The sequence below is a fragment of the Sturnus vulgaris genome, chromosome 4 (assembly GCF_052056855.1).
Source record: "Sturnus vulgaris isolate bStuVul1 chromosome 4, bStuVul1.hap1, whole genome shotgun sequence".
In the NCBI taxonomy this organism is placed as follows: Eukaryota; Metazoa; Chordata; class Aves; order Passeriformes; family Sturnidae; genus Sturnus; species Sturnus vulgaris.
Window position 1 is genome coordinate 2,349,376 of NC_142246.1, and position 27,790 is coordinate 2,377,165.

General features: G+C 47.5%; 1 protein-coding gene across 2 annotated transcripts; it reads left to right on the forward strand.

Moving 5' to 3' along the window:
* Positions 1-4,026: 4,026 nt before the first annotated feature.
* Positions 4,027-19,650, forward strand: LOC106853123 (5-hydroxytryptamine receptor 7-like). 2 transcript variants are annotated; one of them, XM_088162960.1, is made up of 3 exons: positions 4,027-4,138; positions 5,038-5,588; positions 12,657-19,650. In XM_088162960.1, exons 2-3 carry the CDS (start codon positions 5,077-5,079, stop codon positions 13,429-13,431), a joined length of 1,287 nt encoding a protein of 428 aa, XP_088019086.1. In that variant the 5' UTR covers positions 4,027-4,138; positions 5,038-5,076; the 3' UTR covers positions 13,432-19,650. The 2 variants fall into 2 exon arrangements, with proteins under 2 accessions (XP_088019086.1, XP_014731659.2); XM_014876173.2 differs by lacking the exon at positions 4,027-4,138 and having other exon boundaries at positions 4,975-5,588.
* Positions 19,651-27,790: the final 8,140 nt, after the last annotated feature.

Consider the following 27,790-nt stretch of genomic DNA (forward strand, 5'->3'; position numbering starts at 1 on the left):
CCTCCATCTTGTCCCATACCTATCACTATTCTATAAAAACCTCAAATTTAAAGCCCTTTACCATGTAAAAGCACACACTTCTATTTAACTACACACTCATAATTTTAACTTCATCATTCAAATTTAAAAGCCTTCTCCAAGGCTTCAAATCAAAAGCAGTGTTCTCCAGGGAGTCAGTGCCAAAACTCAAAAACCCCCAAGTTTCTAAAATCCAACAGGGACAAATCGTGAGAGCCCTCCCGGGTAACCAAAATTTGTAAATTTGGTGACTAAAAGCTGCCTGTTGTCTGGGCAGGCTCCAGCAGAGGGAGTGTGGCTGCACGAACTGGATTAAAACGCTCCTCTCTTCAGCAATTCCACCTTTTGGAGATGAATTATTGGGATGTCTCCTTTGGATGGAGTTTTCCCGTGACATTTCCAATTGTTCCCCACCTGCTCAAACAGCAAAATGCATTTGGAGCCTTTAAAAATAAGCTGAAAAGTTTCATTTTGTTGTGTTTTTTTTTTTTCTATTTTAGGCAAGACCGATAAGAAAAAAACCACCCCAAAATCCTATCTCGGAGCTTTAAATCGCAGGTAAATCTTTAAATGACATCCCAAGGGGATGGGATTAGACCCCAAGGCAAGGGATTAATTTCTGGGAGATCCAACCCTCTCTTGGGTACCACATTCCCACTTTTTTTTTTGTTTTGTTTTGTTTGGTTTTTTTTGGTTTTTTTGGTTTTTTTGTGGGGTTTTTTGGGGGTTTTTTTGGTTTTGTTTTTTTGGTTTTATTTTTTTGCTTTGTTTTTTTGCTTTTGTTTTTGGGGTTTTTTGGTTTTTGGTTTTTTTGTTTGCTGGGTGATTCCAGGGAGATGTTCCTCATTGCTCATCAGGGGCTGTTTTTTTGGAAGTGGGAGAGCCTCGGGGGGAAAGCAGGAGATGCCCATGGACAGAAGGGGAGGGGATCTGGGTCACTAAAACTCCTCGGTTTTTGTTTTTTCACGGGAGAGGCACCGTGACACCTACAGAGAAAGTTTGGATATCCCAGACCGGCTCATCCCGAATTTCCCTGGAGGTAAAATCCACCCTCAGAGATGTTCCTTAAAAGCTGAGAGTCCCAAGGGATAAATTTTATCCATCTGGGCTGCTGGGAGAGAGAAATGTCAACATCTGTGCTGCAGGGAAGATTTCCTCGGGATGCTGGTCCTGGAAACACCGGGAAGTTGAGGACCTTGGAGTTAATGAGATTTCTCCAAATTTACATATTAATAACTGCGCCTGTTACCTCGCCATTAGACTTAATAGGGTGTAATATTCACAATTAATTGTTAATAAAATAGCCCCTTCGTGGCCATTTGTACATGAGAATGGAATAATAGATCTGGGCAGTGCCTGGCTGAATTTCTGGGAGGATTTTGGTCACCCCTCCCCTGCTGCAGGTGCAGTGGGAAACTTTATTTTTTTTATTATTTTGTGTTTTCTGCTTCTCGGCTTTGTTTGGCCGATGGATAATCTTCTCGGGGGTTCATCCCACGTCGCTCCAGCCCCATCCCTGCTCCTCCAAACCTGTGCTGTCCTCAGCAGAAGGCAGAAAGCTCCAGTGAGTGCTGAGCTAAGGCACGCTGGCCATTTCCTCCCCTAATTGCCATTAAATGCAATTAATGCTTCCCAGCTCGCCCCAGGAGCAGTGTCTCAGCAAGGTCACCGTGGCCTGGGGCTGCAGAAATGCTGCACCAAGAGTTTTAGCCAGAAGAAGAATAATTATTTTAATTATTTCTTCACATGAAAATTGGCGTTTTCCCTTCTGTCCTCCCCAAAATCAACCCGAGCAAAGGATGTCCCCTCTGGCTGCTTGGTGAGTGTCACATGAGCTGGCAGTGACTTTCTGGACCTGTTTTTTGCAGGAATTTCGTTGCTCCCCAAGTTATGAGAGCAGCTCATTTCCCTGAAAAAAAATGGGATGAAACTCCCCTTTGGAGCTCCCAGACCTGCAGGAGTTCTGAAAGGGAAAAGCCGTAGGTTGTGTCCTACAGAAATGGGGCTGGGATGAGACAGAGCGGGGTAAATTCTGCTCCCTGGAGATCTTGCAAGATTTTGAGGCTCTGCCAAAAGTCCTGGAAGGGCAAAGCAAAGAGTCCAGGAAGCTCCTCACCTCTAAAATCGCCTTTTTTTCCTTCCTTCCTCTCTGCCAGGACATGAACTCGACCTCTGTGCCTGAACCAGCAAGAGGAAAAAAATCCTTCCCTGCCTCTCCTTAGTGCACAGGAGCTCCTTGCTGTGGTGTTCTCCCAAAGGCAGCCTCCAGGGAAGCTGGAAAAAAAATCTCCAAGGAAGCTGGAAAAACCCCTCCAGGCTGGACAAACCCCCTCCAGGGAAACTGGGAAAACCTCTCCAGGCAGGAAAAACCCCTCCAGGCTGGAAAAACTCCCTCCAGGATGGAAAAACTCCCTCCAGGGAAGCTGGGAAAACCTCTCCAGGCAGGAAAAACCCCTCCAGGCTGTCCCCCACCCCATTTCCCTTCCTCTCACCCCTCTCCCAAGGGTGGGAGCAGATCTGTGCCTCGGGCATTGATTGTTTCCCTGAAATTCTCCAGGCATCAGAGTGCCTGAGCCGGTCCTTAGGGGGTGTTTTCATCCTTGGCTGAATTTGTCTGGGTTTGGAGAACTGCAGAATCCGGGAGTTCTGCAGATCCCCTTTTCCTCCCTCGGAAATTCCGGGTGTGTTTGGCAAATCCCAGTGAGCTCCCACTCCCCAGGGTTTGTGCATCAGCCCCGTCCCACCCTGGCTCGTCACCGCTCTGGAGGGGCTGGGAAAAAAAATCTCCACCTGTCACGGAAAAAAGGAAAGAAAAAAAAAAATAAAAAAAAAATCCGGAGAGCTCCTCCAGCACGTCCTGGCCTGGCGAGGAAGCTATTTTCACCAGCCTCCCACACACGCTGCGCTGCTCGAGCAGCAGAGGAGGAACCCCAGCGTTAAGTACAGCTTTAACAGCCCTGGTTTAGCTCACCGGCGATTTCCTTGCAGATGCACCTTTTTTTTTTTTTTTTCCTTTTTCTTTTTTTCTTTTTCTTTTTTTTTTTTTTTCCCGGGAACATCTGCCCCAAAAATCCCTGGGGATAGGTAATGCAGCGCTTGGCATCACTGAGATTGCAAGGTGTTTTTCCCAGACTCTGTCCCCTGGGTGTCCTGGGATGAGATTCCCACCTCGCTCCCGGAGCTCTGAGTGTCGGGAATCGCTTCCCGAGGCTGCGAGCAGCTCCACGGTCACATCCCCGCACCTCTCCCCTCCGAGCTCCCCCATCCCGAGGGATGCAGGGCGCTGTCCATCCCCCCGGGAAGGCAGCAGAGGGGCTGAATTCCCGAGGGAATGACCTTGGGAATAACAAATGTGGGAGATGCCTCTGCTCCGCATCTTCCACCCCAGGAGGAGCAAACTGGGACTGACTGATGCCCCGGGTTGAGATACCAGAGCGATCCCAGCTCCAAAGTCCCCGTGGAACATTTGGTGAGGAGGGAAGTGGATGTGGATCTCTCCATGATCTTTCCTGTTTTGTTTTTTTTTTTTAATAGTCTCTGTTTCATTTTTCCCAGGATTAGGAAAGGCTCATCTTTAGGGATCTGCCTCTCCCTGGCTGTTCGCTGCTCCTCAGCGCGGAGCTGAAGGAACACGGGACCCGCTACGAGCCAGGAGGGCTGGAAAAAAAAAAAAAAAAAAAAAAAAAAAAAAAAAAAAAAAAAAAAAAAAAAGCATGGAACGAGAAAAGAAACCCTCTCCCTAAAAAATCATGGGGAAGGGCGCCTTTCCCTGTGCCTGCCCTACTTGCTGGCTTCCAGGCTGCTTCTCCTGCCTCTCAGCGCTCCAAGGCATCTCCTCAACTTCCAGCCTTTCCCTCCAGATCCTCACACGCTCCCCGCTCCCTCCCATGGCCGCAGGATCCAGCCTGGACCCCCCCGCCCCGCTCTTTGCTCCTCCCTGGGGCTCCGAGGCAGCCGGGGACCATCTGGGTCCGTGCCCGGCAGAGGCGAGGGGAGGGCGGTAGGAGGGACCGGCGAGGCGGGGAGGGGAGAAGGATGCTCCGGGGGTGGCTCTTTGCTTCCTCGCCTGCCCGGAGCTCGCAGGGGCTCGCCTGGAGGATGTCTCACCCCCTCGGCACAGGTAACTCCGGGACCCCCACGGCCGCAGGAGGGGGATGCTGCAAAGGGGAGGAAGGGGCAGCAATCCGGCTTGGATTGAAACAAAACTTCAAGGGGAAAATGGGGTTTGAAACGAAACAAAACAACAACAAAAAATAGAGGATGCAGGTTTGTGCAGGATGCTCGGAGCATCCAGGGGTGAGCCCTGCCCTGAAGTTTCCTTGTGGATGGCCGGGAATACTTGCAGGGGTGGAATCCCGCGGGCGGGAGCGCGGCCGCGGCTCTGCTGGGGATGCTGGGGATGCTCAGGCTCGGGAACGAGCTGGGATGCCTGGGCTGTGCGTGCTACCCTGGGGTGCTACATGCCATGGATCCACTCCCCGTGGCTACTAACAGCCCGTGTGTGGCCACTGCGTGCCAGGAGCGGGGATTTGCGGTCCCGGCTTTGAAGTTTTCGTGCGCCACGGGCAGGGGATGCAGCCGGCGGGGGCTGTGCCCGCACTGGTGCTGTGGCTCGTGTTGTCGCATCCTCTCCCACATCCACAGAGGAGGCTCTGCAAGGGATTAAATGTATGGATGCAGAGGAGAAGTGCAACAGCAGCAGCAGGCACAGCTCGGCAGGGAAACACCATCCACAATCCGCTCTGTCTCCTGGAAAAGCACATGGGTGGTCAGGGAGGTGCTGCGGGCAGCCCGTGCTCCTTCCCAAGTGCAGAGCGGCTTCCTCCAAGCATCCCCCGGTAAAACGCGTGTCCTTAAGGAGATTTGGGAAGCGCCTTCCTGCCGAGCACGTGAGATGCAGCCGCAGCTTTGGGGTGGCAAGAGGGGTGGAGGGGGGTGGTGACGGTGGGGGAGAGGATGAGAGGATATTCGGTTTTCTTCTCCCTGTTTGTGACAAGATGCTCTGGTTTGTCACTGGAGGTGTCACTGCTGGGGGAGCGCCGGTGCCGAGCTCGGAGCATGCTGCTGAGAACCAGCCCCAGGAGGTTTCTGGAGCAGCACCTTCTCTTGGTGGAGAGCACGGAGCAGCAGCAGCAGCCGGCTCGGGAACCGCTCCCGAATCCATTCATGACTGAGGAACCTCCCGCCCCAGCCGAGCCCGAGCTGCCGCCCTCCAACCTCACCAACGCCACGGACTGCGGCGAGGAGATCCTGCTCTATGGGGACACCGAGAAGGTCGTCATCGGGGCCGTGCTCTCCATCATCATCCTCACCACCATCGCCGGCAACGGGCTGGTCATCATCTCCGTGTGCATCGTCAAGAAGCTCCGGCAGCCCTCCAACTACCTGGTGGTGTCCCTGGCCGCCGCTGACCTGTCGGTGGCCTTTGCTGTCATGCCCTTTGTCACCATCACGGACCTGGTGGGGGGCGAGTGGCTCTTTGGGAAGGTGTTTTGCAACGTGTTCATCGCCATGGATGTGATGTGCTGCACTGCCTCCATCATGACCTTGTGCATCATCAGCGTGGACAGGTAAGGCAGGGCTGGGCTGCTGCCCTGCGCTCAGGTGGGCTCGGATATTCGGGGTGTTTTGGGCAGTTAGAACAGTGTTCGTGGCTGGATCAGTGCTCCTGGTGGTGGTTTTTTTCCCAGGTGATGAAGGTTTTCTGTGGGAATTCAGTGCCTCATTCCCTCAGGGCGTTTTCTCAAGTAACTTCCCCTAAGTTACTTCCTTAGCCTTCCCCCTTTTGGCAGCTGCTTCACCTTGTTCCAGCACCTGACCTTCTCCACGGAAGGTGCCTGAGCCATGAAACTATTCAAGAAAGCAGAAAAAACCCCCAGATGCACTTTGAAAAACCCCAGGGCTTCTGGAGCCTATCGTGTGGGACTCTCTGCTGCTGCTGGACTCGTGCCTTGGCTAAGGATGTCAGCGCTCCCCACACCCCATCCCAAGGTCCCAACCCCCCTGGTTAACTGAGTGAGTGCATTTGGGAGGATTTTCTGGCTTCACCTCCCACACCTGGGGCTGGCAGGGAAAGGCTAAGCCTGCCTGGCAAAGTGGCCAGGCTTGGACAAGTCAGCACCTTGGTGGCTCTAATTTTAGCAGCTGCGTCATCGGGGCCATGGCGCTGACGAGCTGGTGGCCAGGGCTGACGTGTGCTGGCATCTCGGGGGGTCGCTTTGGGCTGAGCCAGCACTGCTGGGCTGGGCTGCTTCGGGAGCAGCAGCTCAGGGAAGGGACACATCACACATCCGAGATGTGCCCTTTCAGCTGTGCCACGGTCACCTCTGCAGGTGTGGCAGCAGGTGACAAAGCAGAAAGGACCGAGAAAATCCTGCTGCTGCTTGACATCCTCCTCCCCGGGGCACGCCAGCAGCGAGTCCTGCTCCGAAGCCTTCACCCCCACCAGCCACTGCTCCCCTGGGAGCTGCAGATCCACAGCCCTGAGCAGCTCAGAGCTGCTGGCAGAGAGAAAAACTCCTGCCAGGCCACAGGCAAGGTTCAGCTCTTCTGCTGAACTTGCTTTATTTTAATAATTTTCCTGTTGGGAAAAAAAAAAAAAAAAAAAAAAAAAGCAGGTGTGCTCAGAGCTGGCAGGAGCCTGACTCTGTGAGAGGGAAGGGATGAAATGCAGGAATGAAAAGTGTCAGTGCTTCCTCCTGGTGGGTGAGGAGCAGGAAGTGGCTACACACTAACCAGACTGGCTTTGCTTGAAAATTTCCTTTTCCATTTCCTTTTCCTTTTCCTTTTCCATTTCCTTTTCCATTTCCTTTTCCTTTTCCTTTTCCTTTTCCATTTCCTTTTCCTTTTCCTTTTCCTTGTCCTTTTCCTTTTCCTTTTCCTTTTCCTTTTCCTTTTCCTTTTCCATTTCCTTTTCCTTTTCCTTGTCCTTTTCCTTTTCCTTTTCCTTTTCCTTTTCCTTTTCCTTTTCCTTTTCCTTTTCCTTTTCCTTTTCCTTTTCCTTTTCCTTTTCTTTTTCCTTTTCCTTCTCCTTCTCCTTTTTCTCCTTTTCCTTTCCTTTCTTTTCTCCTTTCTTTCCCTTTCCCTTTCCCTTTCCCTTTTCCCCTTTCCCCTCTTTCTGTTTTCTCTTTTTCCCTTTCCCTTTTCATTTTTCCTCGGCCAAGCATGTCAACAACTCTCCCCACCCCATCCCAAATCCCCAAAAACCCAATACGAGCAACCCTTTTTTCTTTCTCTTTGTTTTTATTTCCTTTTCCTTTCCTCCTTCTTCCCTTCCCTTTCCTTCTTTCTTCCCCTTCTCTTCCCATTTCCTTCTCCTCCTTTCCCAACCAACCAATCCCACCCCATCTCATCCCATCCCTTGGAGCGAGACTTTTCCAAACACACACAAACAGGAGAAATCTTTCCCCAAAAATCCCTGCCATGGGTTCCACCCCTCCATCGGGTCCCTCCCATCTGCTCTGGGGAGCAGATCCACACCCAAGGACACCGTGCAGGCAGATCCCGAGTTTGATGTCACTTTGTCTTTCCTGGGAAGCAGAGAGGGAAAAGCTGTGTCCCAAGAGGTTGTCAAAGAGCCTGAATTTTCTGGCACGGGCTTGTCCCTCACGTGTTGGCACAGGAGCTGCACCATCATCAGTTTGCGCCCAGAGCTTTGTCCTCCCCTCGCCGCAGGCATGATGGGGAAGTGAAGTGGTTGCAGGGAAGTTGCCTGGAATGTATTTCCAGCTGGGAAAGGAGAAAAACCAGCAAGGACTGAGCAGAGGGAAGGGACTGGACAGTCCCTCCAGTGGTGCCCACCTGGCTCTGGGTGGGAGGAAAGACAACCTGCAAGTGCAGGGGGCTTGTGGGGTCAATCTCTGCTGGAGTTTAGGAGGAATGGGAATTATTGGGATGTCCTCTAGTGCCCATTAGAGGAGGAGGTGACTGAGGCGCTGTCCTGCTGCTTTTCCCCTCAAGGATCCCCAGGAATGGGCTGGGAGTTGTGTGAATCATCCCAGAGCAGCATCTCAAGCATCACTGCTCCACATCCACCCAGCATCCTCAGGCAGTGAGTGGAGCTGGATTGAGGATCCAGGATCATGCCTGGATCTCCACTTCCCCCCCTGAGCCTGGGATGGGCAGGATTTTTAGTTTGACTCTTGATGGAAACATCTCCAAAAGCACAACTCTCAATTTCTGTGCTGATACAACTAAAAACCAAGCACCAGAAGAGCTGAGCTTGCAGAGTCCCTGAAAATCCTGCTCCAAAAGAGATGAAATTGTTACCTCAGCAAGGCATGAACCCAAACCTCCCCCAGTGATGGGGACCAGCTCTTCCTCCCACCCTGCGAGGAAGAAGAGGAAAAGCCCTGGTTCTTCTCGGAAATAGAAATATTTCCTTTGGTTCTGTCCTGAATCCAACTTGGTCAGCACTGTCAGGTCTGTTCCTGCCAAGGTGGAGGCCCTGTTTTTATTGATGACTGAAGTGCCCTCGATATTTTGCTCAGCTTAGATGGAAAAGCTACTTGGTTTGCCCAGGATGATGAGGACTATTAAAATGTAGGCTGCTGTTATTGATTATTAATGCCGAGCGCTTCCTAAAAGCCTCTCGATTGAAGCTGGTAGAACTAATCTTGTCTGAAGCGAGATTTGATTGATTTCCTTTGAAATCAGAAAAGAAAAATGCTGGAAACATCCATCTTCCTCTTATATTTTCCTTATGTAAAAGCCTGCCAATGTTGCAGATTTTTTAATGTCACAAACCAAAAACAAACCAAAAAAAAAAATATCCCCGCTTTTGGCTGCTCAGCTTTGATGAAACTCTCCATAAAAATGCCAAGGAACTGACAAAAGGAGCTCCCCAAAGCCCACACATCACTTCTGGCACTCCTGATGGAGAAAAAAACTCTCCATCCATTTCCCAGGCAGCTCTGCTGGGGCTCTCCCCTTTCCCTGGCAAGTATTTTCCACCCAAAATCAGATTACATGCTCCAAATTGGGGTCACCCTCAGTAAAAGGATGCCTCCCAAAAGTCAGTGGGATGAAAACTGCACAGCATTTTGCTGGATTGCCTTTCCCATATCTTTCATCCAAATGTTTCCCAGGCTGGGTAGCTCCCTGCTCTGTGTCTGGGATGGATCCCTGGGATGCTCCATAGCTCTGACTTAGGACAGGTGTCCTAAGTCTCCAGCCTCCAGCTGCCTTTTGTTTCCTCCTCTCCTTCAGCACGATGAGGCAGGAATGGCATCAGCTTGGAAATCAAGGAAGGAGCTTATTTTGGCTGCAGATGGAATTGTGGTAAAATTGTGGGGTCAAGGAAACCCTAATTCTGGGCTCATTTGTCCTCCTGTGTTAGTGTGGATTCACCTTTTCCCAGTGCACCAGCTGCAGGATGGAGAAAGGGGCACCTCAGAGAGGTCTGGGTTGTTTTTATTATTTAATCCCTGGCATAATGATCCAACAATTGAAGGGGGCCTACAGGGAAGCCAGAGAGGGACTTTTCATCAGGAAATGTAAAGACAGGACAAGAGCAGGGATGGATGGGATATTGGGAAGGAATTGTTCCCTGGGAGGGTGATGAGTCCCTGGCACAGGGTGCCCAGAGAAGCTGTGGCTGCCCCTGGATCCCTGGAAGTGTCCAAGGCCAGGTTGGACAGGGCTTGGAGCAACCTGGGATAGTGGAAGGTGTCCCTGCCCTGGGGGTGGAATTGGATGGGATTTAAATCCCTCCCAACCCAACCCAACCCATTCCATGATTCCCATTGAATGTAGAATAAATGCTCTGAATTGGCTCATCCATGGGGTTTGCTGCTGCAAATCTCCCTGGGGCAGATCTCCCAGCCCACAGCCAAGGGGCTGCAGGATCTGCAGGATCAGGGATGTGGCAGGAATTTATTGCACCCGAGATGAGTGGCTGCACCATCAGTCCCTGCAAATCCACACCAAGTTCCTGTAAATCCTGGGAATTGCCTTTTCTTACCTGATTACCCCTAAACTTGATTAGCACCACCACACACACACACACACAGAGTAAAACTGAAAAAAAAAAAATTCCAAGGGAGAGAATTGCACTCGAATTGCACCGCCTGTCAGTGCCACCTCGCCTCCTGTAAACGCTGCCCTATTTCCAGGCTTTCCTACTCACTTCAAAATTATTACAAAGACCTCAAAACGGCCCCATTTCCTCCAGCAGCTGCACGAGGTACACGCAGATGAAATGTGTCAGCTTTGCCTGCTTGTTAAACCTTGTCACCGAGTGTTTTCCTCGTGTAAATTCCTTGAGGTTTCAGCAAATCCCGGGCGGATCAGCTTCCAGAGAAACCCGGTAATAGCGTAAGAGAGGAGGGCACACAACACAGCACGGATTTATTGGCAAAGTTCTTGGCTCGGATATAGAGGGGTGATTTTGGGGGTGTTAATTTAGGAATTGCAACAGCAGAGCAGGGTTTTGTCCCAGCCTGCCCCACCAAAGGCCATCAGGAGGGAATGGGTTGCCCAGAGAAGCTGTGGGTGCTCCGTCCCTGCGAGTGTCCAGGTTGGATGGGGCTTGGAGCCACCTGGGACAGTGGAAGGTGTCCCTGCACACGGCAGGGGGTTGGAAACGGATGATCTTGAAGATTCCATCCAACCCAAACCATCCTGGAATTCTCTGAACATAGATGGTTTTGGTTGGTTCTTGTGACTAAGGCCAACTCAAAAAAAGAATACAGAGGAAAATAAGGAAAGAATAACTCGGTGAATGAATTCAAAACCATTTTATCTAGGAGGCAGGGGAAAACACTTCAGCCTCTCAATTGATTTAGCAGTCAGGAGGGGAGGGGAAATTAAATTTTTTTCATATTTTATTTCCATTTTCTAATCTTGGGAGACGATCTGGAAAAGCGAAATAATCAGGGAAGAGAAAAATCTCCTAACACAGTAAGACTGACTGTCAGAAAAAAAATGATAGAGCAGAGGTAAAATTCTCCATAGATACTTTCCTTTTTTTTTTTTTTTGTTCAGCTTTCAGCAGAAAGTACTCATAGAGCTGCTGTTCTCACTGCCCCTCTGGAGTGACACTGCTTATCCAAGAGCAATTAAAGGTGATGTGTTCCTGCCTAAAAATTCCTGGCAGCAGGAGACTGGAATCTAAGAGGCTGTAAGAGAACAGAAATCCATATGAGTGGCTCGAGGTTTTTGCAGGATTGATTGGAGCTGAGTAGCAGGCAGATGTTTTCCAGGGGGAATGTTGGCTGACAGCAGCCAACTCCCCCCCACCCACGATTTATTGCTTTACAATTCTAATTTACCAACAGTTTATACAATTTCTTTATCACATAAACCCCTCCAATAAAAGACAGGAAGGTTCACGTTTACACCCCGTGGCACAACGAGGAACTGATGGTGGGTGCAGCCTCCAGCTCCTTTCAGGCAAAATAACAAGGTAACTCCTAACCCCAGGGTCAGGACTGGGGAATCTGTGGGTCACCAGATGTTTTTGGGATCTCTTAGTCCAAACTCAGCTCATTTTCCTCTTGAGGGAGAGCTGGACTCCATGACTCCATCACAGGTGAGCAGATGGCTCCAGCTGCTTGGGTCATTCCTATCTGAGTTTCCAGAGGTCAGCAACTTTCAGGGAGTTGTGCAGAGCCACAAGGTCCCCCTTGATCCCCCTTTTCTCCAGGCTGAGCCCCTTTCCCATCTCCCTCAGCCATTCCTGCTGCTCCAGAACCTTCCCTAGTTCTGTTCCCTTCCCTGGACACTCTTCAGCCCCTCAATGGCTTTCCTGTTGTGAAGGGCTCAAAAACTGTCCCCAAACACCATTGTCCACTCTCCAGCTTTGCTGCAGGGCTCATCCAGACACATCTTTAAGCCTTCCCAAAGGCAAGATTTTTTTTCTTGGTCTCCCAGGGCCATCTTAGCTGCAGGTTGTATTTCTTCACCAACAAATAAGAGGATGTTGTGCTTCCCACCTCCCATTAAACACTGCTAGGAGTTATTCCTTTCCTCTGGAATCAGTCCTGTGGCACATGGGTGAGCATCACCCACCCCACTCCTGGGTGTGTCCTTGGGAAGGGTGACACTCTGGAGTGAGTTATGTGCCATGGCTGGAAGAGATTCTCTATATTCTCTATATTCTCTATATTCTCTATATTCTCTATATTCTCTATATTCTCTATAGTCTCGATAGTCTCGATAGTCTCGATATAGAATAGTCCTGGTGGAAAAATGAAACTCTTAAAGCATTTTTTATTCCTGAGAACGAAGCTTTTTAAAGCATTTTCATTCCCCAGGAGAGCATGCAGAGTTCAGACTGCACTCAGCACTTCATTGACACCTGGTGTTATGGACTCCCCATGCCTGGAAATGTCCAAGGCCAGGCTGGTTGGGGCTTGGAGCAAACTGGGATAGTGGAAGGTGTCCCTGCTCATGGCAGGGAGCTGGAATGGGATGACCTTTGAGGTCTTTCCAACCCAAACCATTCTGAGATTCCACACACGGGGCGACTGCAAGGAAGCGGGGAATAAATTGCGATGTTTAGTCAAGAGATCACATGCTCGGGGAGATTTTGACTTGGTGAGTTAATTTCTAGTCCAAAATCCCCTCACAGCTGATTAGGAGTGAACAGCACCCAAGAGCACCCATTCCTAACCCCTGCCAACTCCTCCTCCCCGCAGGTACCTGGGCATCACGCGCCCGCTGACCTACCCCGTGCGGCAGAACGGCAAGCTGATGGCCAAGATGGTTTTCATCGTGTGGCTCCTGTCGGCCTCCATCACCCTCCCTCCGCTCTTCGGCTGGGCCCAGAACGTGACGGTGCAGCGCGTGTGCCTCATCAGCCAGGATTTCGGCTACACCGTCTACTCCACGGGCGTGGCCTTCTACATCCCCATGGCCGTCATGCTGGTGATGTACAGCCGCATCTACAAGGCGGCCAAGGTGAGCGCCGAGAAGCATCGCTTCATGAACTTCCCCAAGCACTACGAGGACGAGGGCGTCTACTGCCTGGAGGCCTCCTCCGGCCGCGCCCACCACAGCTCCCGGCGCACCAAGGCCGCCGAGGAGTGCGCCACGCTCTCCAAGCTGCTCCGCCAAGACCGCAAGAACATTTCCATCTTCAAGAGGGAGCAGAAAGCGGCCAGGACCCTCGGGATCATCGTGGGGGCCTTCACGTTCTGCTGGCTGCCTTTCTTCCTCATGTCCACGGCGCGGCCGTTCATCTGCGGCATCCGCTGCAGCTGCATGCCCTTGAGGTTGGAGAGGACTCTGCTCTGGTTGGGCTACACCAATTCCCTCATCAACCCCCTCATCTACGCCTTCTTCAACAGGGATTTGAGGACTACCTTCTGGAACCTGCTGCGCTGCAGGTACAGGAACATCAACAGGAGGCTCTCGGCCGCCAGCATGCACGAGGCGCTGAAAGCCACGGAGAGGCACGAGTGCATCCTGTAGTGCCTGATCCTGGCTCCTGCCTCTCCATGCTGGGCTCCTCGCTTCCCTGGACTCCCAGGGGCTGGCAGGAACCGTGCACAGGCATTGGCACGGAGAGCGACGGCCCCGTGAGGAGCCGTGGGTTTCCTCACCCTGGGAACAAGTGGAGGGAACTTTGGGAACAGCCCCTTCCTTCTCATTCTAGGGGGTTCGAGGTCTACCAACAACTGTGGGCAAGTCACACCACCTTTCTGTGCCTCAGTTTACCCATCTGTTATTCAAGTTTAAAAATTAAAAAAAAAAAAAAAAAAAGAGGAAAAGAAACTTGCCCAGCCGACCAACCAAACGAAAGAAAAAAACCCTAAAAACTTGATAAAACTGTGGCTCTCCACCTTCAAAAAGGGCTCTAAGGTCTGTGGAGGGCACACAAAACCCTGTGTAAAGACAACATTGGCTGCACTTCTCCGTGGAATCTGACAGCAGCTCCGTTGTACATCCAAGCCCCCGTGCCACCCCAGCTTATCCGAACCCTTTTCCCCGATGCAATTGCATTTCACACCCTGAGCCCATGTCCAGGTTTGCACGTCAGAGCAGAAATACCAATGACCCCGTTTCCCCCCACACTGTAGCACTGCAGCACTTGAAGGAGACGAATTTGCAGGATGAAACCCAAACCAACACGGAGTTTCCTTTATGGTTGGATAGGGAGGTGTGATGCCTCCTCCTCATCAGGGCAATGATCAGAGAGCAAAGCCAGTTGTGTTTATTGGGTTGTACTGTAATTCATTCCCAGACAAGTGACGTGTGTTCATCATTTGTGGCTAATTGACTCCATAAAAGCACGCTTTGGTTGACAACAGAAAAAAAAAAGCATATAATTTCCCTGACAGCTTTACGGTGTTTCAGTATGATGTCCAGCAAGCTTGAAAAAATACACTGAATGATGTTATCTTTTTCTTAAAAAAAAAGAAAAAAAAAAAACCCAAAAAAAGTTTTGGTTTCCTCATTTTGGTTCAGAGTCTTTGATCTCTCTGACCTCAAAGCGTCTCTTAACTTTTTTTGTGGTGGAGGGGACTTGTTTTCCTGTGGTTGTCTTTTCTCATGATCAGCATTGTAGCATCAAACCTGCAGCCCCATAATCCTTTGCCTATTTGATCATAGAATCATAAAATCCCAGCATGGTTTGGGTTGGAAGGAACCTTAAAAAATCATCTTAAAAATCGTGGGCAGGGACCCCTTCCACTGTCCCAGGTCCAACCTGGCCTTGGACACTTCCAGGGTAATTGATGTCTGCTCCAGTTCTTGTTGAACATCTCTGGGGTTTTTTTTGTCAAAGCCAGAGTGCTCAGAGACTCAGGGAAAATTGTTTGTAGTCCTCTTTTTACTCCAGATTTGCTTTATCTGGCATGAGTGGTGTAGCCCCAGCTCTGGCACCACCAGGAACTCTGGAGCCTTCATCCATATCCGAGCTGGGTGTTGGATGTCCTGGCAGGGTTTGGCTTAGCAATCACTATTTCCCCTATGATGTGTTTTGAGTTCTCATTTTGCCTCTTCTCAGCAGCCATTTCTATCCTGTCTCACTTCAGACTTGCCCTTTTTCTAGAGAAATGAGATTTCCAGTTTGGACTGGTGGGTCGCAGCAGGGAAAGCTGAGCCCACTGGGAACGTCCCCAGGGGCTGTGAGGTTGGACACAGATGTGCCCAGATGTTCTCTGAGCTCGTGTTCCTCACAGATGGAGTCAGAACGGCACAGAGGAGCAGGGGAGGTTGTAGCTGCTGTCTCCAGAGGGAGATGTGTTAAGGCAGAGCAGAGATTTGAAGGAGAACCTGGAATGATCCTAAAGGATTTAACTGGAGTCCCACACACCATGTCTGTAGGGCACGCTCTGCCTGCCCTGCTCAGGACCTGCTTCACAAAACCAACCCCTTTTTCTCCCAGAAAACACTCCAGGCCAGCATCTCCTCTGCCACAACATCTCAGCAGCAGCTGTCACTGCTTCTGTCCTGCCATGGGGACACGAAGCTCCTGCAGGCTCTGATTTCCTCCCTGGGCTCCTGCAGCTCCTTCTGACAGAGCTGTCTGCAAAAAAAAAAAAAAAACTGACCAGCTGCTAATTCAGGCTGGCTTGGCAGGGTGGAGAGCCCCAAGACAGCTCATTTCACATCCAGCAGTAAGAGAATCTGCTTGTGCAGCTGCAGTGTATTTATTGCTGTGCCTAAGGTCAACATGTTACTTATTTTCTCAGTTAGGGGTTTTTAAACTGCTTTTATAAATCATGGTTTTGTTTAATTCCTCTTAGCATCCTTATTCTGATGGCATTTCTGTCACTCCCTGGAAATATTCTGCAACAAAGCTATGAAGCAGTGTGTCACTGTTTAAATGAAATCATACAAATAACTGGTTTTTCTGGTTTGAGGGTTCCTCCAGAATTAAAAGAGTAAGGGAAAGAATAGGATTCTAGATGATCCAAACCCCAAACTGCTTCTAAAGCAAGGGATCAAGCAAAATGGTTCATTTGTCTCCAAAAAATATTTTTTTTAAAAAATCAGTGTTCGCCTTGACTTGGAATTGAATGTTTTGTTGCAATACCTGATAAATGCTTCTACAGCTTAAAATGAAAATATGAAGGAAAAAATTTAAAATGAAAGCTTTCTTCCCAGAAACAATTCCAGAAGTTTGCATCCAAAAATATTTAGAGGCGACAGCTCCACTAAAGCAAAGCATTTTGCTCCAATAAATAATGAGATAGGTTGCTTTTCCCAGTAGTGATTGACTCAAGCTTTGAGACATCAGCCTAAACTCTGGCTTTGTAACTCCCCAAAATTAAATTGTGTTTGGTTAAATAAAATCATGTGCATCCAAAGCCACCAGGGCCTTTTCCACACACGAGTGAGCACCAAGCATTTAGTTAAGCCAGTCAAGATCCTTGTAGATGAGCCATTAAATCATGCTGAAAATACTCCGTGGGTTTTGTTGTTTTTTTTTTTTAATCAGACAGGAATCAATGCTTTTGGCATCTGCAAAAAAAAAAAAAAAACAAAAAAACAAAAAACAACGAACCCTGGCTTAAAAATAAATCTGAGCCATTTTGAAACTGATTTTAGCTCAAATACACGTGTGCCTAAGCAAACTATGAAAAGAAATTAGCTCTGAAAGATTTAGGGGAAAAAACTGAGCTCGGGGAGAAAATCACCAATTTAGGAGGACGAGAAAAACTTCTGTGGACAATGAGAGATTCCCAGCAGGCCAACAGCAAGACAGTGGAAAAGAATGAGGAGCCTCGGGCAGAGAAAATTGAACTAATTCAGGCATTAAATGAGTAGGTCTCCAGTCAGCTTTTTATTCCATTCCCTGTGCAGGGGAAACACAGGAATGCAACCAGGGGAGATCAGGGGAGAAAAGGCATTTTTGAGAAAGCCTCCACGGGGGTTTGTGGGGTTTTGATAAAGCCCAAGCAGTAAAATCCTGCGTTTCTCCCCAAAAATCCTGAACTTCCCCACTCTGAGCTCAGCACTTCATGGACTGACAGGCAGAGCTGGAGATTGTAATGGGGTGATGTTTTGTACCATTTAATTAGTGGTTTGTTTGGAGGGTTTTTTTGTCTTTATTTAGAGCTAGGATTAAAAAACACACGGAGGAAACGAATTTTCTCGTGTTCGGGCTTGGTTGTTTATGAAATCTTATTTAAAGTATAGAAAGTTCAGTAATACTAGAAGTGAGCAAAATGGGGATTAATCCAGATAGCTACAAGGTCTCTTAAAGCTAAACAGTTCAATAGGGAATTAATACCTGTATTATTTATACTTTTGACCCAGGAATCAAATTCCTGTGGCCCCCAGTGCAGCACTGAGTGTCCAACCAGAAACTACAACCTGAAACCATGAAGAAGAAAAAAAAAAAAAAGATAAGGAAAAGAGACACCACCCAAAATCCTCCATCTTGTCCCATACCTGGTTCTATATTATAAAACCTCAAATTCCAAACCCTTCACCATGTGAAATCACACACTTCTATTTAACTCCACAGCCGTGATTTTAACTCCATCACTCAAATTTGGAAGTTTCTCCAAGGCCTCAAATCAAAAGCAGAGTTCTCCAGAGGGTCAGTGCCAGAAAGCACAGAAAACTCCAAAAAATCCCAGATTTCTGGGCTCCAGCAGGGATTTGCAGGAGCAGCTCAGCAAACCCACCCTGTTCCTCATCTCCACGGGATTCCTGCACCTCCTCCATCTCCTGGGGACCAAGGAATCTCAGCCACAATCTCAGACTGGAAGATGATCCAACCTGGAGCCCAGACCAGTGCAGGATTCTGACAGAGCCAGACCAACAAAACCAATTGTGGAATCCTTCACTGTCCCACCAATTAAAGGTTCAGCAGCTTTCTGAGACAGGAGCACTCCTGGAATGTTTATTAACCTCCAATGTTAATTAACCTGCTCTCCTTCCCCTCTATTTAATTTTTTTCCCACTCTGTCATCCTGAGGTAACAAGTTCCACAATTTAATCACTTTTCAGGTGAAGAAGTGTCTCCCTTCCCTTTTTTAAGCCACCTGCTGAGCTCTTTAGGCTCTGGCTGATCCCTGCCTCAGGAAGGAGAATGAGTGATCACCCCTGTTCTCCTTCTCCAGCCCAGTTGTGACCTTGCAGCCCTTTGCCACGTTCTTCCTTTTGAAATAAAAATCTGTTCAACTCATAATTCCTTTTCCAACAGTAGGAGATACTTTGGGAAAAATATTAGGGCAAGGACAGCCTGGATCATGTGCCTTCCCACCCTTTACTATGTCCAAGGCATCAAACCATACTTAGTCCAGGAAATTCCCTGTTTATCCATGATTTCTGTGCAAGGCTCAGTTTAACCCCCTTTTTTCCACAGGGAATGCCCAGTCTTTAATCTGGGATTTGATAACCCCAGATTAGAGCCCTGGAAGAGCAGGACCTGGTGCCCAGGGCACTGCTGAGCTTGGCAAGCAGAAAGCTGATGGTGGCAACTGAGGGGGATTTTGGCCAAATTCAAACCTCAGCTTCAGGAACCTGACCTGCTGCTGAACCTGACTTTGCTTGGAGCATGGCACAGATTCAGAAACCTCCAGGCTGCCCTTCCAACTTCAGTATTTTAGGATTTGGATGATTTGTCTAATTTCCCACTTGATTTATCATCCAGATTTTTTTTTTGGCAAGATGATTTACAGATCTCTGACCTGCTGTGTGGAAAAGCTCCTGCTATTTTGAGTCTCATGTCAATAAAACTGAAAGGCAGCCACGAGACACTTTCCACGTGTATCCTTAAGTAAGAAATGGGTTTTATTCTTTATTTTATTGCCATTTAATCTGCAAATGTTCCATGTTCACTATGCAAAATCTTTAGTAGCCTGACTATTCCTTTTCCCTCTCTTGTACATTACTCTGAGATGGAGCTTAAGCAAAACCCCAACAGCACCAGATGAATGGGCAGGCCACTGCTTTAAATCATCAGATGAAGGCAAAAAGTGGATATTTCATAGGATCACAGAATGATTTAGGCTGGAAGGACCTTAAAGATCACCCAGTTCCACCCCCTGCACGGGCAGGGACACCTTCCATTAGAGCAGGTTGTTCCAACCTGGCCTTGAGCACTTCCAAGGAATTTTTCCAGCCCTTCTCAGCACTGGCACACAGGGAAGGAAGCAGACAGCTTTTCTCTGGCAATTCAAAATTATTATTTTTTTTTTTAATGACAAAATCTTCCATGTAGAACACACAATTTCAGAAGAAAGCAGGAGTTAAAGGTGATATTATAGAAATGCTTTAATCTGTGAGGAGCTGGACAAGTGTGGAACTGGGGGAGATTTAAGGTCCCTTCCCACCCAAACCGTTCTGGGATTCTGCATCCAGCCTGAGGGAGGATGGCACAAATACAGGTGAGCTCCACATCCTGTGAGTGCTGGACAAAAACATCACCTGGTGTTGGATTCTTTTTATAGGATGGGGCTGCAGGTAGGGTGGTCTTAGAGCTTTTATTTCAGGACATCAGCCTCATTACAGGGTGAGACATTGGAGATGGTGAAAGCTCTCACCATAACAACAACACCCAAAATTCTCTTTGTTACAAGGTCTTTTTAAAAGATTTTTAGCCAATAGGATGCTGTTAAAAGCTGACAGGTATTTGCTTAAGCCAATCACTGAAGTTACACCTTGCTTTTAACAATGCTTGCTTGTTGTTAGTTTAAAAATAATGGATAAAGTTTCATTATTAAACTTTTACATCTTTCTGTGATCTTGCTTAACATATTTTCTAAGGCCTACATCTATACAGCTTAAAAACACAGCCTTATAATTCCTTGTCCTTGCATAGCTGAATTCTTGCATTCCTCTATTCTAAGCTTTGCTTTCACACATCTTCTGAGAGTTTTCTACCTTTTCTATTTCCCACAACCTGGGTGGGCAGGAAAACCCCTCCTGGAGCAGAGTCAGGAGATGTTCACACCACCACACCTAGAGAAGCTCCCAGGATTTCTGTGCTAACTCTGCTGTGTTCCAGCATCCAAGTGCTAAATCCAAACACTGAATCCCTCCAAGTAGGGCAGACTATTTATTTATTATTTTTATTTTTTTTTATTGTTTCCCAAGCTCCATGCTAATTGCTCTTAATTTAAATGACATATTTTATTTCTATTACCACTGTGCAGATTCTGGCTTTATGCTGACAAGGTCTTGAAGTCTCAAAGGGTCTTTTCACCCTTCTCCCAACATTTTTCCACCACTAATCCCAGATTATTTCCAGGCTTGGATCAGGGCAGCCAACAGCACCGGGTGTTTTCCTGTTCCTCCCACCAAGCACAGGGACCTTGGACAGCAGCAGCAGGACTCTGCTGCTGCACTGCTTGGCAAAGAGCTGCTCTAGAAATTAAAAAAAAGCAAAATCTTTACAGGCTGCAGCGTGTGCTGTGCTAGGGGGCAGCTGGAAACTCCCAGCACTCACTCAAGACAATGAAAATTAACTCCTTCTGGGTGATGAGAACATTTGAGAGCCTTATTTGGAGCCACTTTTCCAGCTTCTTTTCCACTCTCACCTTCACTTTTGAGCATGAGCAGAGGTCTGATAACACAGCAGTCAGGAGAAGAGGGAGGCAGAGAGTGGCCAGACACTTGGTGACAGTGATAGTGTGGAAACACATAATCCCAGAGTGATTAAAGGCAGGTGCTTTTATTGAAGAGCTCTGGGAATCAGGGGTGCAGACCCAAATCTGACTCTGACATGGATCTGAGATGGACATGTTTTTATACCCTTTTCATTATATAACTATATAATTAATTATTAAATCCATATTGTTCTACTGTATACATTGATCTTATCCAAGCATGAATTCTTGTAATTTTCCTTAGGCCCCCCCCCCAAATATTCTTTCTCGTGGTTCTTGTTACGATTCCATCGTTTCTCATGATTCTTATTACGATTAAACAATAATGATATTCAATTAGCAAACAACAATCAGATCGTTTATCACATGATGATTACGCAGGTGTAGCTTCACATGATCTAGAAATAAACAAAGCTCAATATTCCTTCCCAGGGCCTAATTCCCTTTCCTGGGCCTACCAACTTTTCTTTCCACCCCCTGAATCCATTGCAAGCAGTTCCCAGGATTTTAGAAAACCATTTTAACCCTCTGCTATCCACAGCGTGTGACAGCGCAGCCCTGGGCTCGTAAATCGTGAGCGTGGCTCGGGAGGGCTCAGCTCAGAGCCTGGGATTTGTGTGCCCAGCCCAGTGCAGACAATCTGAATGTCTCTGTGCACTTTGCAGGCTGTGCAATGCCTCGGTCACTCTGCTCCCAGGACACAGCTCTGGGCAGGGGGTGAAGGTGGGCAGATAAATCCAGCCACTCTGGGGGTGTATGCTGGTTTTTGTGCTACTTCTTAGTGGTTTGGTGTCACTGGCTGGGTTTTTTGGGGTCCCTTTTGGGATCCCTGAGGCTGCTCCTGCAGTCCTCAGTGATGGAGCATGTTCCCCAGCCTTGCCCAGATGGAATTCTGGCTCGTGGTGAGCTCTCAGACCAGCAGGGTACAGAGACCAGCATATGCAGAGAGGCACAAATCCATAATTTATTCTATGAAGGCATCCAATCTACATATACCAATGGCTATTGTTTTACAGGGGTTTTATATCTTCTGAGGGTTTTGCAATTTGCACCAATTACCAATGGAATTCTACTTTCTAACCAGTCCCTGAGGGATTTTACATTCAAAGCTGGCCTATGGATACTAAAAGAGAACGAGCCACTAATATTGAAGATAGATAAGAGGGTCTATCAAGGGGGGAAGCTAAATTCCTTTTTGTATTCGTCATTTCACAGCCATTTCTTATCTCTAAGCTCTGGTTTTCCAAGGAGCTTGTTCTGAGTATGCAGGGAAACTTTCTTCTGTATTTTCTGCTCCCTCCACAGTTTGGTATTAGGTTTGTTTGGTTTTTTTAGAGTTAGGATTAATAAAAATTTGATTGAGGTAATTTTCTTGTTTGGGCTTAGATGTTTATTATATTTTATGAGAAATTATAGAAAGTACGACAGTACCTCTAGTTTTTTGCTAAAGTAGGAAAAGTAGCTACAGCTGAGTTTGCTTAAAGGCTTTTTAAAGCTAAACAAATTAATAAAAGTTTAACACTTACATTATTTATCTTTTTGACTTAAAAATAGATTTCTAGTACCCTTAGAGTGACATTTGACTGATTAACTAAAGGCTACTACTTGAGTTTTGTGAAGAAGAAGAAGATGAACAAAGAAAAAGACACTACTCAAAATTTTTCATTTTGTTTTCTATTCATTACTATACTATAAAAACTTTAAATTTAAAGCTTATCACCCAGCGAAAATGCACACATTTAATCTATTACATATTTGTGATTTTTAACTCATTATTCATATTTATAAGCTCTCTCTAAGGTTTTAGGTTTAGAGCAGTGTTTTCCTGAGGGTCTATGCCTGGAAGCACAGAAAGCTCAAAAACTCCAGATTTCTGGGATTCAACAGCCACCTCTTGGGAGTTGGAGCCACATAAAAAGGAGAATACAGTATCTATGACAGTGACAGGATCCTAGGGAATGGCTGGAGCTGGGTCAGGGAGGTTTATTTTGGATATCAGGGAAAGGTTCTTCCCCCAGAGGGTGCTGGGCACTGCCCAGGCTCCCCAGGGAATGGGCACAGCCCCGAGGCTGCCAGAGCTCCAGGAGGGTTTGGACACCACTCCAGGGGTGCTCAGGGTGGGATTGTTGGGGTGTCTGTGCAGGGACAGGAGCTGGATCAATGATCCTGCTGGGTTCCTTCCAGCTCAGGACATTCTGTGGTAAATTAGAAGCAATAAGAGGTCATGAGTGTGGTCCTAGGTGGTTTTCTGTGGTTCCCACCAGTCTTTTAACTTTACATTTCCATTCTCCTTCCCATCCCAGGTCTCCTAAATGAGAATTTAAACCCTCAGGTAGGGGTGGCATGGGAGAGTGTTGGACCTGTTAATTTGGGAATTAACATTCCAGGATCTTTTATAGAGAGCTTTGGGTTTTTTTTTTTCATCTCTCCTTAAAGGCTGAAGGGGAAATATTCCCAATAACAAGCCGTGCTTTTTCCAAGCATCACATTTCTATAGCATTGTCAAGCAAAGTCTGGGTTACATATGGAAATGGAGGCAGCTCAGAGGAAACTGTTCTGGTTGACTCTCCTTGGAGACATTAATCAGAGTTTTGTGCTGTCACTTCTCAAGAGCCACTTCTCTGCTGTATCTTCAAGAGACATCAAAATGCCAACAGCCCCGAGCAAGAACAGATCCTGCGTGGAAACAGAGGGATGTTTCTCAGAAATCTTGTTCCTGGGATGCAGCCTGAAGGCTCAGCACCCTGGGGACCACCCAGGCTCACCCAGCCCTGCCCCCTGACCTGGGCATGGCCTCCCTGGAAAAACAGTCCATGGGGAAACACCTCAAAAAGCTCTTGGGATAAGATTTGGAGCAGTCTTGGCTCTCAGAGGACACAGCATCCTCCTGGGGTGGTGGAAAAGTGTTGGGAGAGAGTGGAAAGACCCTTTGAGACTTCAAGACCTCGTCAGCCCAAAGCCAGAGCTGTAGAATCTGCACAGTAGCAACAGAATTTAAGATTTAATAATAAAAAAGCATTTTTTCTCTTAGGCACCCAATACAGTTCTGAAAATTGGTCCTAATCAGAAAATCTCTATCACCATCAGATTTTAGCTCCAAAACCCTTCAACAGTTATTCCCCACTAGCTCACAATGCAAGGTTGTTTTGTAACAGGCAAACACCCCACAATACATTTCTGAGAAAGGATCTAGGGTTGTGTCTGTGGTTAGAAAAATGATGGCAGGAGTAACAGAGATGTAACAGAGAAAGCAAAAATATCCCTGTGAGAAAAAGCTGCCAGAACCAAAGATCAGGGGAAGAAAAATCCAGCAATTCCAGATGTACTTTTGAAATCAGAGTAATGTAGAGCTTTTCCACCTCTGCTTTTTGCTTTCTTTTTTTTTAATACAGCATATCCTTCTTATCAAAATCACTGATATATTTTTTTAAAAAGCCTTAAGGAAAATACATCAAGCAAAGATGAGCTACCAGAGCCTAGAAAAGAATAAATCCGTTCAACCATCAGCAAACCAATACATCAACACCATCCCATTTTTAGGTTTAAATTCTATTATCCAGTGTCCTAAATCCTCAAATTGAATCAGAAACTCCAATAATACTTTGCAATGAGTGAAAAGGTCAGACCTAGAGGTGAGCAAGTCTTGGGCACAGCCACTGCTTTACATGGTTGCCAACCAAAACAGGGAAAATGTATATATTTGGGAATAAATATTCCCAAAGCAGGGGATATTTCAGGCATGTCATATTATTCTGGCAGCTTCCTCATACAGGAATTGGCATTAATTGGGGAAAATTAACTTTTCTCCTGCCACAACTCACACGGAGATCAGCTCAACCTTCTGCTCCTGGACTGAGGAATTTGGGAATGGGGTTCAGGCCATCCCAGTGGGCTCTGTCAGCACAGCTGTCCTGGGTTACAATGTAAAGATGTGACCAAAAGTGTGTATTCTATCACCATCTGTTAAACAGCTGGGGCAGTGATCCTGATCTCTGTGGGAGATATTCTCTGCTAATGGAACATCTGTCAAACAGCTGGGGCAGTGTTCTTTATCTTTTCCACAACCCATCCTTCCTGCAGGAGATATCTCCTGTTAATGGGCCATGGAGTCCCAGGGCATGGCTGATAAAATTCCATCATCCCATTGGGTCCCACTAATAATTAACTGATACAATTCCATCATCCCATTGGGAGATGCTGCACCCAGGGGGAGGAGCCAAGCATTTCCTGCCCAGATAAAATCTGAGATTTGGAACACCAAGGCCACCTTTTCCCACTGGATCCCAGAGGAAAACTGGAACTTTCCACATCATCACTGGACCTTGGGAGGAAAACTGCACCTTCTCCAGGAGCCCTGCTCCAGCAGAGCCACATCTGTCACTGCAGGAGGATGCAGCCACCATGGAATGGGACTGCACCAACCCCTGACTGACTGACGGGGTCAGCTTGGATTCTCACTCTCTCAGTGTTTTTCTTTTGCACTATTGCATGCATTTTATTTTTTCTCTTTTTTTTCCCTATTAAATTGTATTTCTGACTTGGGATCTCTCACAGGTTTTGCTTTCAAACCAGTACAAGAGCAGCAGGGATTTGGGGAGTGAAAAGGAGCTAACAGGCCTGAGCTGCTGTCCTGTGGAGTGACCACATCCCTTTCTTCTCCTGGGTCCCATCACAGCATGGCAGAGCCATCCCCTCCCACAGCCCATTGCCAGGGGAGTGCTTCAGCATCTGAACTCTGTGAGGGATGGTATTTAGACATCAAAGGCCAGATGTTCCCTTAAATTTCTCACAGGCAACACCTCAAAAGGATTTGGAGCTGACTGGGTACAAAATGAGCTGCTTGTGCCTTTCACAGCCCCTGCCAGCCATGCATTCCCAAATCATTGCACTATTTGGACACACAGCTCTATCTCTGCTCATCTCACTTCCAGAGTCACCAAAACACTTCACCAGAATTGACAATTCTCCATGGACCACAGGAACAGGTGGAAATGTTTCATTTTAGATTTCTGCCGATGCTTAGGAAAACAGCACAATCCTCCCGTTGCAGTTGCTGAGGAGAAATAAAGTTGGGAAGTTATTTCCTTGACAAACTGAGATGTCTGGTAGGGATGAGATTAATTTCACCCTAAACAACTTGTTTCTTTCCATTATTTCCAGGCATAATAATAATAATAATAATAATAATAATAATAATAATAATAATAATAATAATGGGATTAAAAATAATAATAAAGGGAGCCCCGAAGGATTTGCTTAGAGGAGATGGCAGTGCTGGAGGTACCAGAATTTCATCTGAACCCTCTCCTGAGGATAAAACTCTGCCACAGCTGGAGCTGTAAGTGTTTCTTGGAAAGCTGAATCCAAACATTTGGCATGATTGCCAAGGGCTTCGACCCAGAAATCCCACACTGATAAGGATTGCTGTGGTCTGTGTGAGTGACACCATTAAAATAGACCCCGAAATGGGTTAGAAAATTTGCAATTGCTGGCACAGAAAAGCAGGGGGAAATAATGAGCAGGAGGAGGCTTTGAGGGCTGGAGCCTCTCTGTTGTGGAGACAAGTTGAGAGTTCAGCCTGGAGAAAAAAAAAGCACCAGGCAGAGCTCAGAGCCCCTTCCAGAGCCTAAAGGAGTTCCAGGAGAGTTGGAGAGGGACTGGGGACAAGGGATGGAATGACAGGACACAGGGAATGGCTCCCACTGCCAGAGGGCAGGGATAGATGGGATTTTGGGAAGGAACTGTTCTCTGTGAGGGTGGGCAGGCCCTGGCACAGGGTGCCCAGAGAAGCTGTGGCTGCCCCTGGATCCCTGGAAGTGTCCAAGGCCAGGCTGGACATTGGGGCTTGGAACACCCTGGGACAGTGGGAGGTGTCCCTGCCCATGGATGGGGTTGGAATGAGATGGGATTTAGGTTCTCTTCCAACCCAAAGCAGACAATATATGTCTGCAATTTGAGGGGAAAACTTTAAGTATTTCAGTGTTTGCTGGAAGCTCTCCAAGGGTCAGAGCTGGGATGAAGCCAAGGCAGGAGATCCCAGTGCCCATCCTGCCCCAGCTGAGTCTCCTGGAAATGTGGCAGGAGATCTCCTTGGTTTTCCACTCCTCTGCCCACCTCCTTGGGCTGAAAGGCCTTTTAGAGCAGTGTCCTGGTTTTAATTTGAGTGTGACAAGAGCACAAATGCTCAGCTGGACATGGAAAAGTTCTCAGAGGGGCTGGGGGAGCCTCAGCCTTCCTTTAACTGACCCAACAGAAACATCTCCTTGTCTTTTCAGGCTCATTACTGGCAAATTTAGCTTACTCAGCCTCACTAATGTGACAAATCAAGGTCAAGGCTGACCTGGGAGGATCCAAGAACCTCAAACAAGGTCATGAGGAGAGATCCTTGTTTTAATTCAGGGATTAAAATAAAAATACACGCTCGCAACATCTCGCACGCCACCAGGACTAAGTCAGTGACACTTCAAAAATATCACAGCTTTTGGAAAGCTGAGAAGACATTATTTGGGATTTAACCAGGAAACATCTCTCTGACTGACACAATGCCACCAGCTGATGGGAAGTTCAGTTCTCTCCCCACCCCCCGGTGTCCTATAAAAATAAATGATGGAGAAAAAACAGACAGGAAAAAAAAAAAAGAAGAGAGCTGTCAAAACATCCATCAGCAAAATGAAACACAATGTGGACACCTCACACTTAGCACTTTTGTTCTTTACTGCCTGAACCAAGGCAGAAATGTTCCAGTTTAGGATCTGGACAATAAATCAAACAGCCAGCCTTGGAAAACTTCTTCTGAGCACTGAGAAAAGTTACCTTGATACCTACAGAGATGAGACCCACTTACATCCCTCCAAAGCTTTTATTAAGGCTTTTCTTTGCACTTATGCTATTTTTTTCCCACCTCACAATATCTCACGGCAGGTGGGAAGGAGAAAAAATAGTCTGCAGCCTGGTAATTAACTAGGTTTGGTTTTAACTCCACAAATTACAGCGAGATGTGACTGTCTCAGGTACTTCTAATGCTCCAATCGCTGTCACAGCTCTCTGCTCTTCCCTCACTGATGTGCCCAGTCCCTTTTCCCCCTGCCAGGCGTGCAGTGCCATGATCTGCATTCCAGAGGAAGGAAAAGGAGGGGGAGGACTGGAGGGACCCCACAGACCCCTTGTTATACAACACCTTCCTGGGCATACCAAGAACAAGCTGCCCCCCATTTCCCTCCCCCACTTTCAGGAGATTTTCAGCCCCCTCTCCATCCCAGCCT

What these genes read in the sequence shown, in the direction of transcription:
- LOC106853123 (XM_014876173.2), top strand. Translation starts at nt 4,975, where the DNA reads ATGAGAGGATATTCGGTTTTCTTCTCCCTGTTTGTGACAAGATGCTCT. An exon ending in TGCATCATCAGCGTGGACAG is followed by an intron (nt 5,589 to 12,656) that starts GTAAGGCAGGGC and finishes TCCTCCCCGCAG; the next exon opens with GTACCTGGGCATCACGCGCC.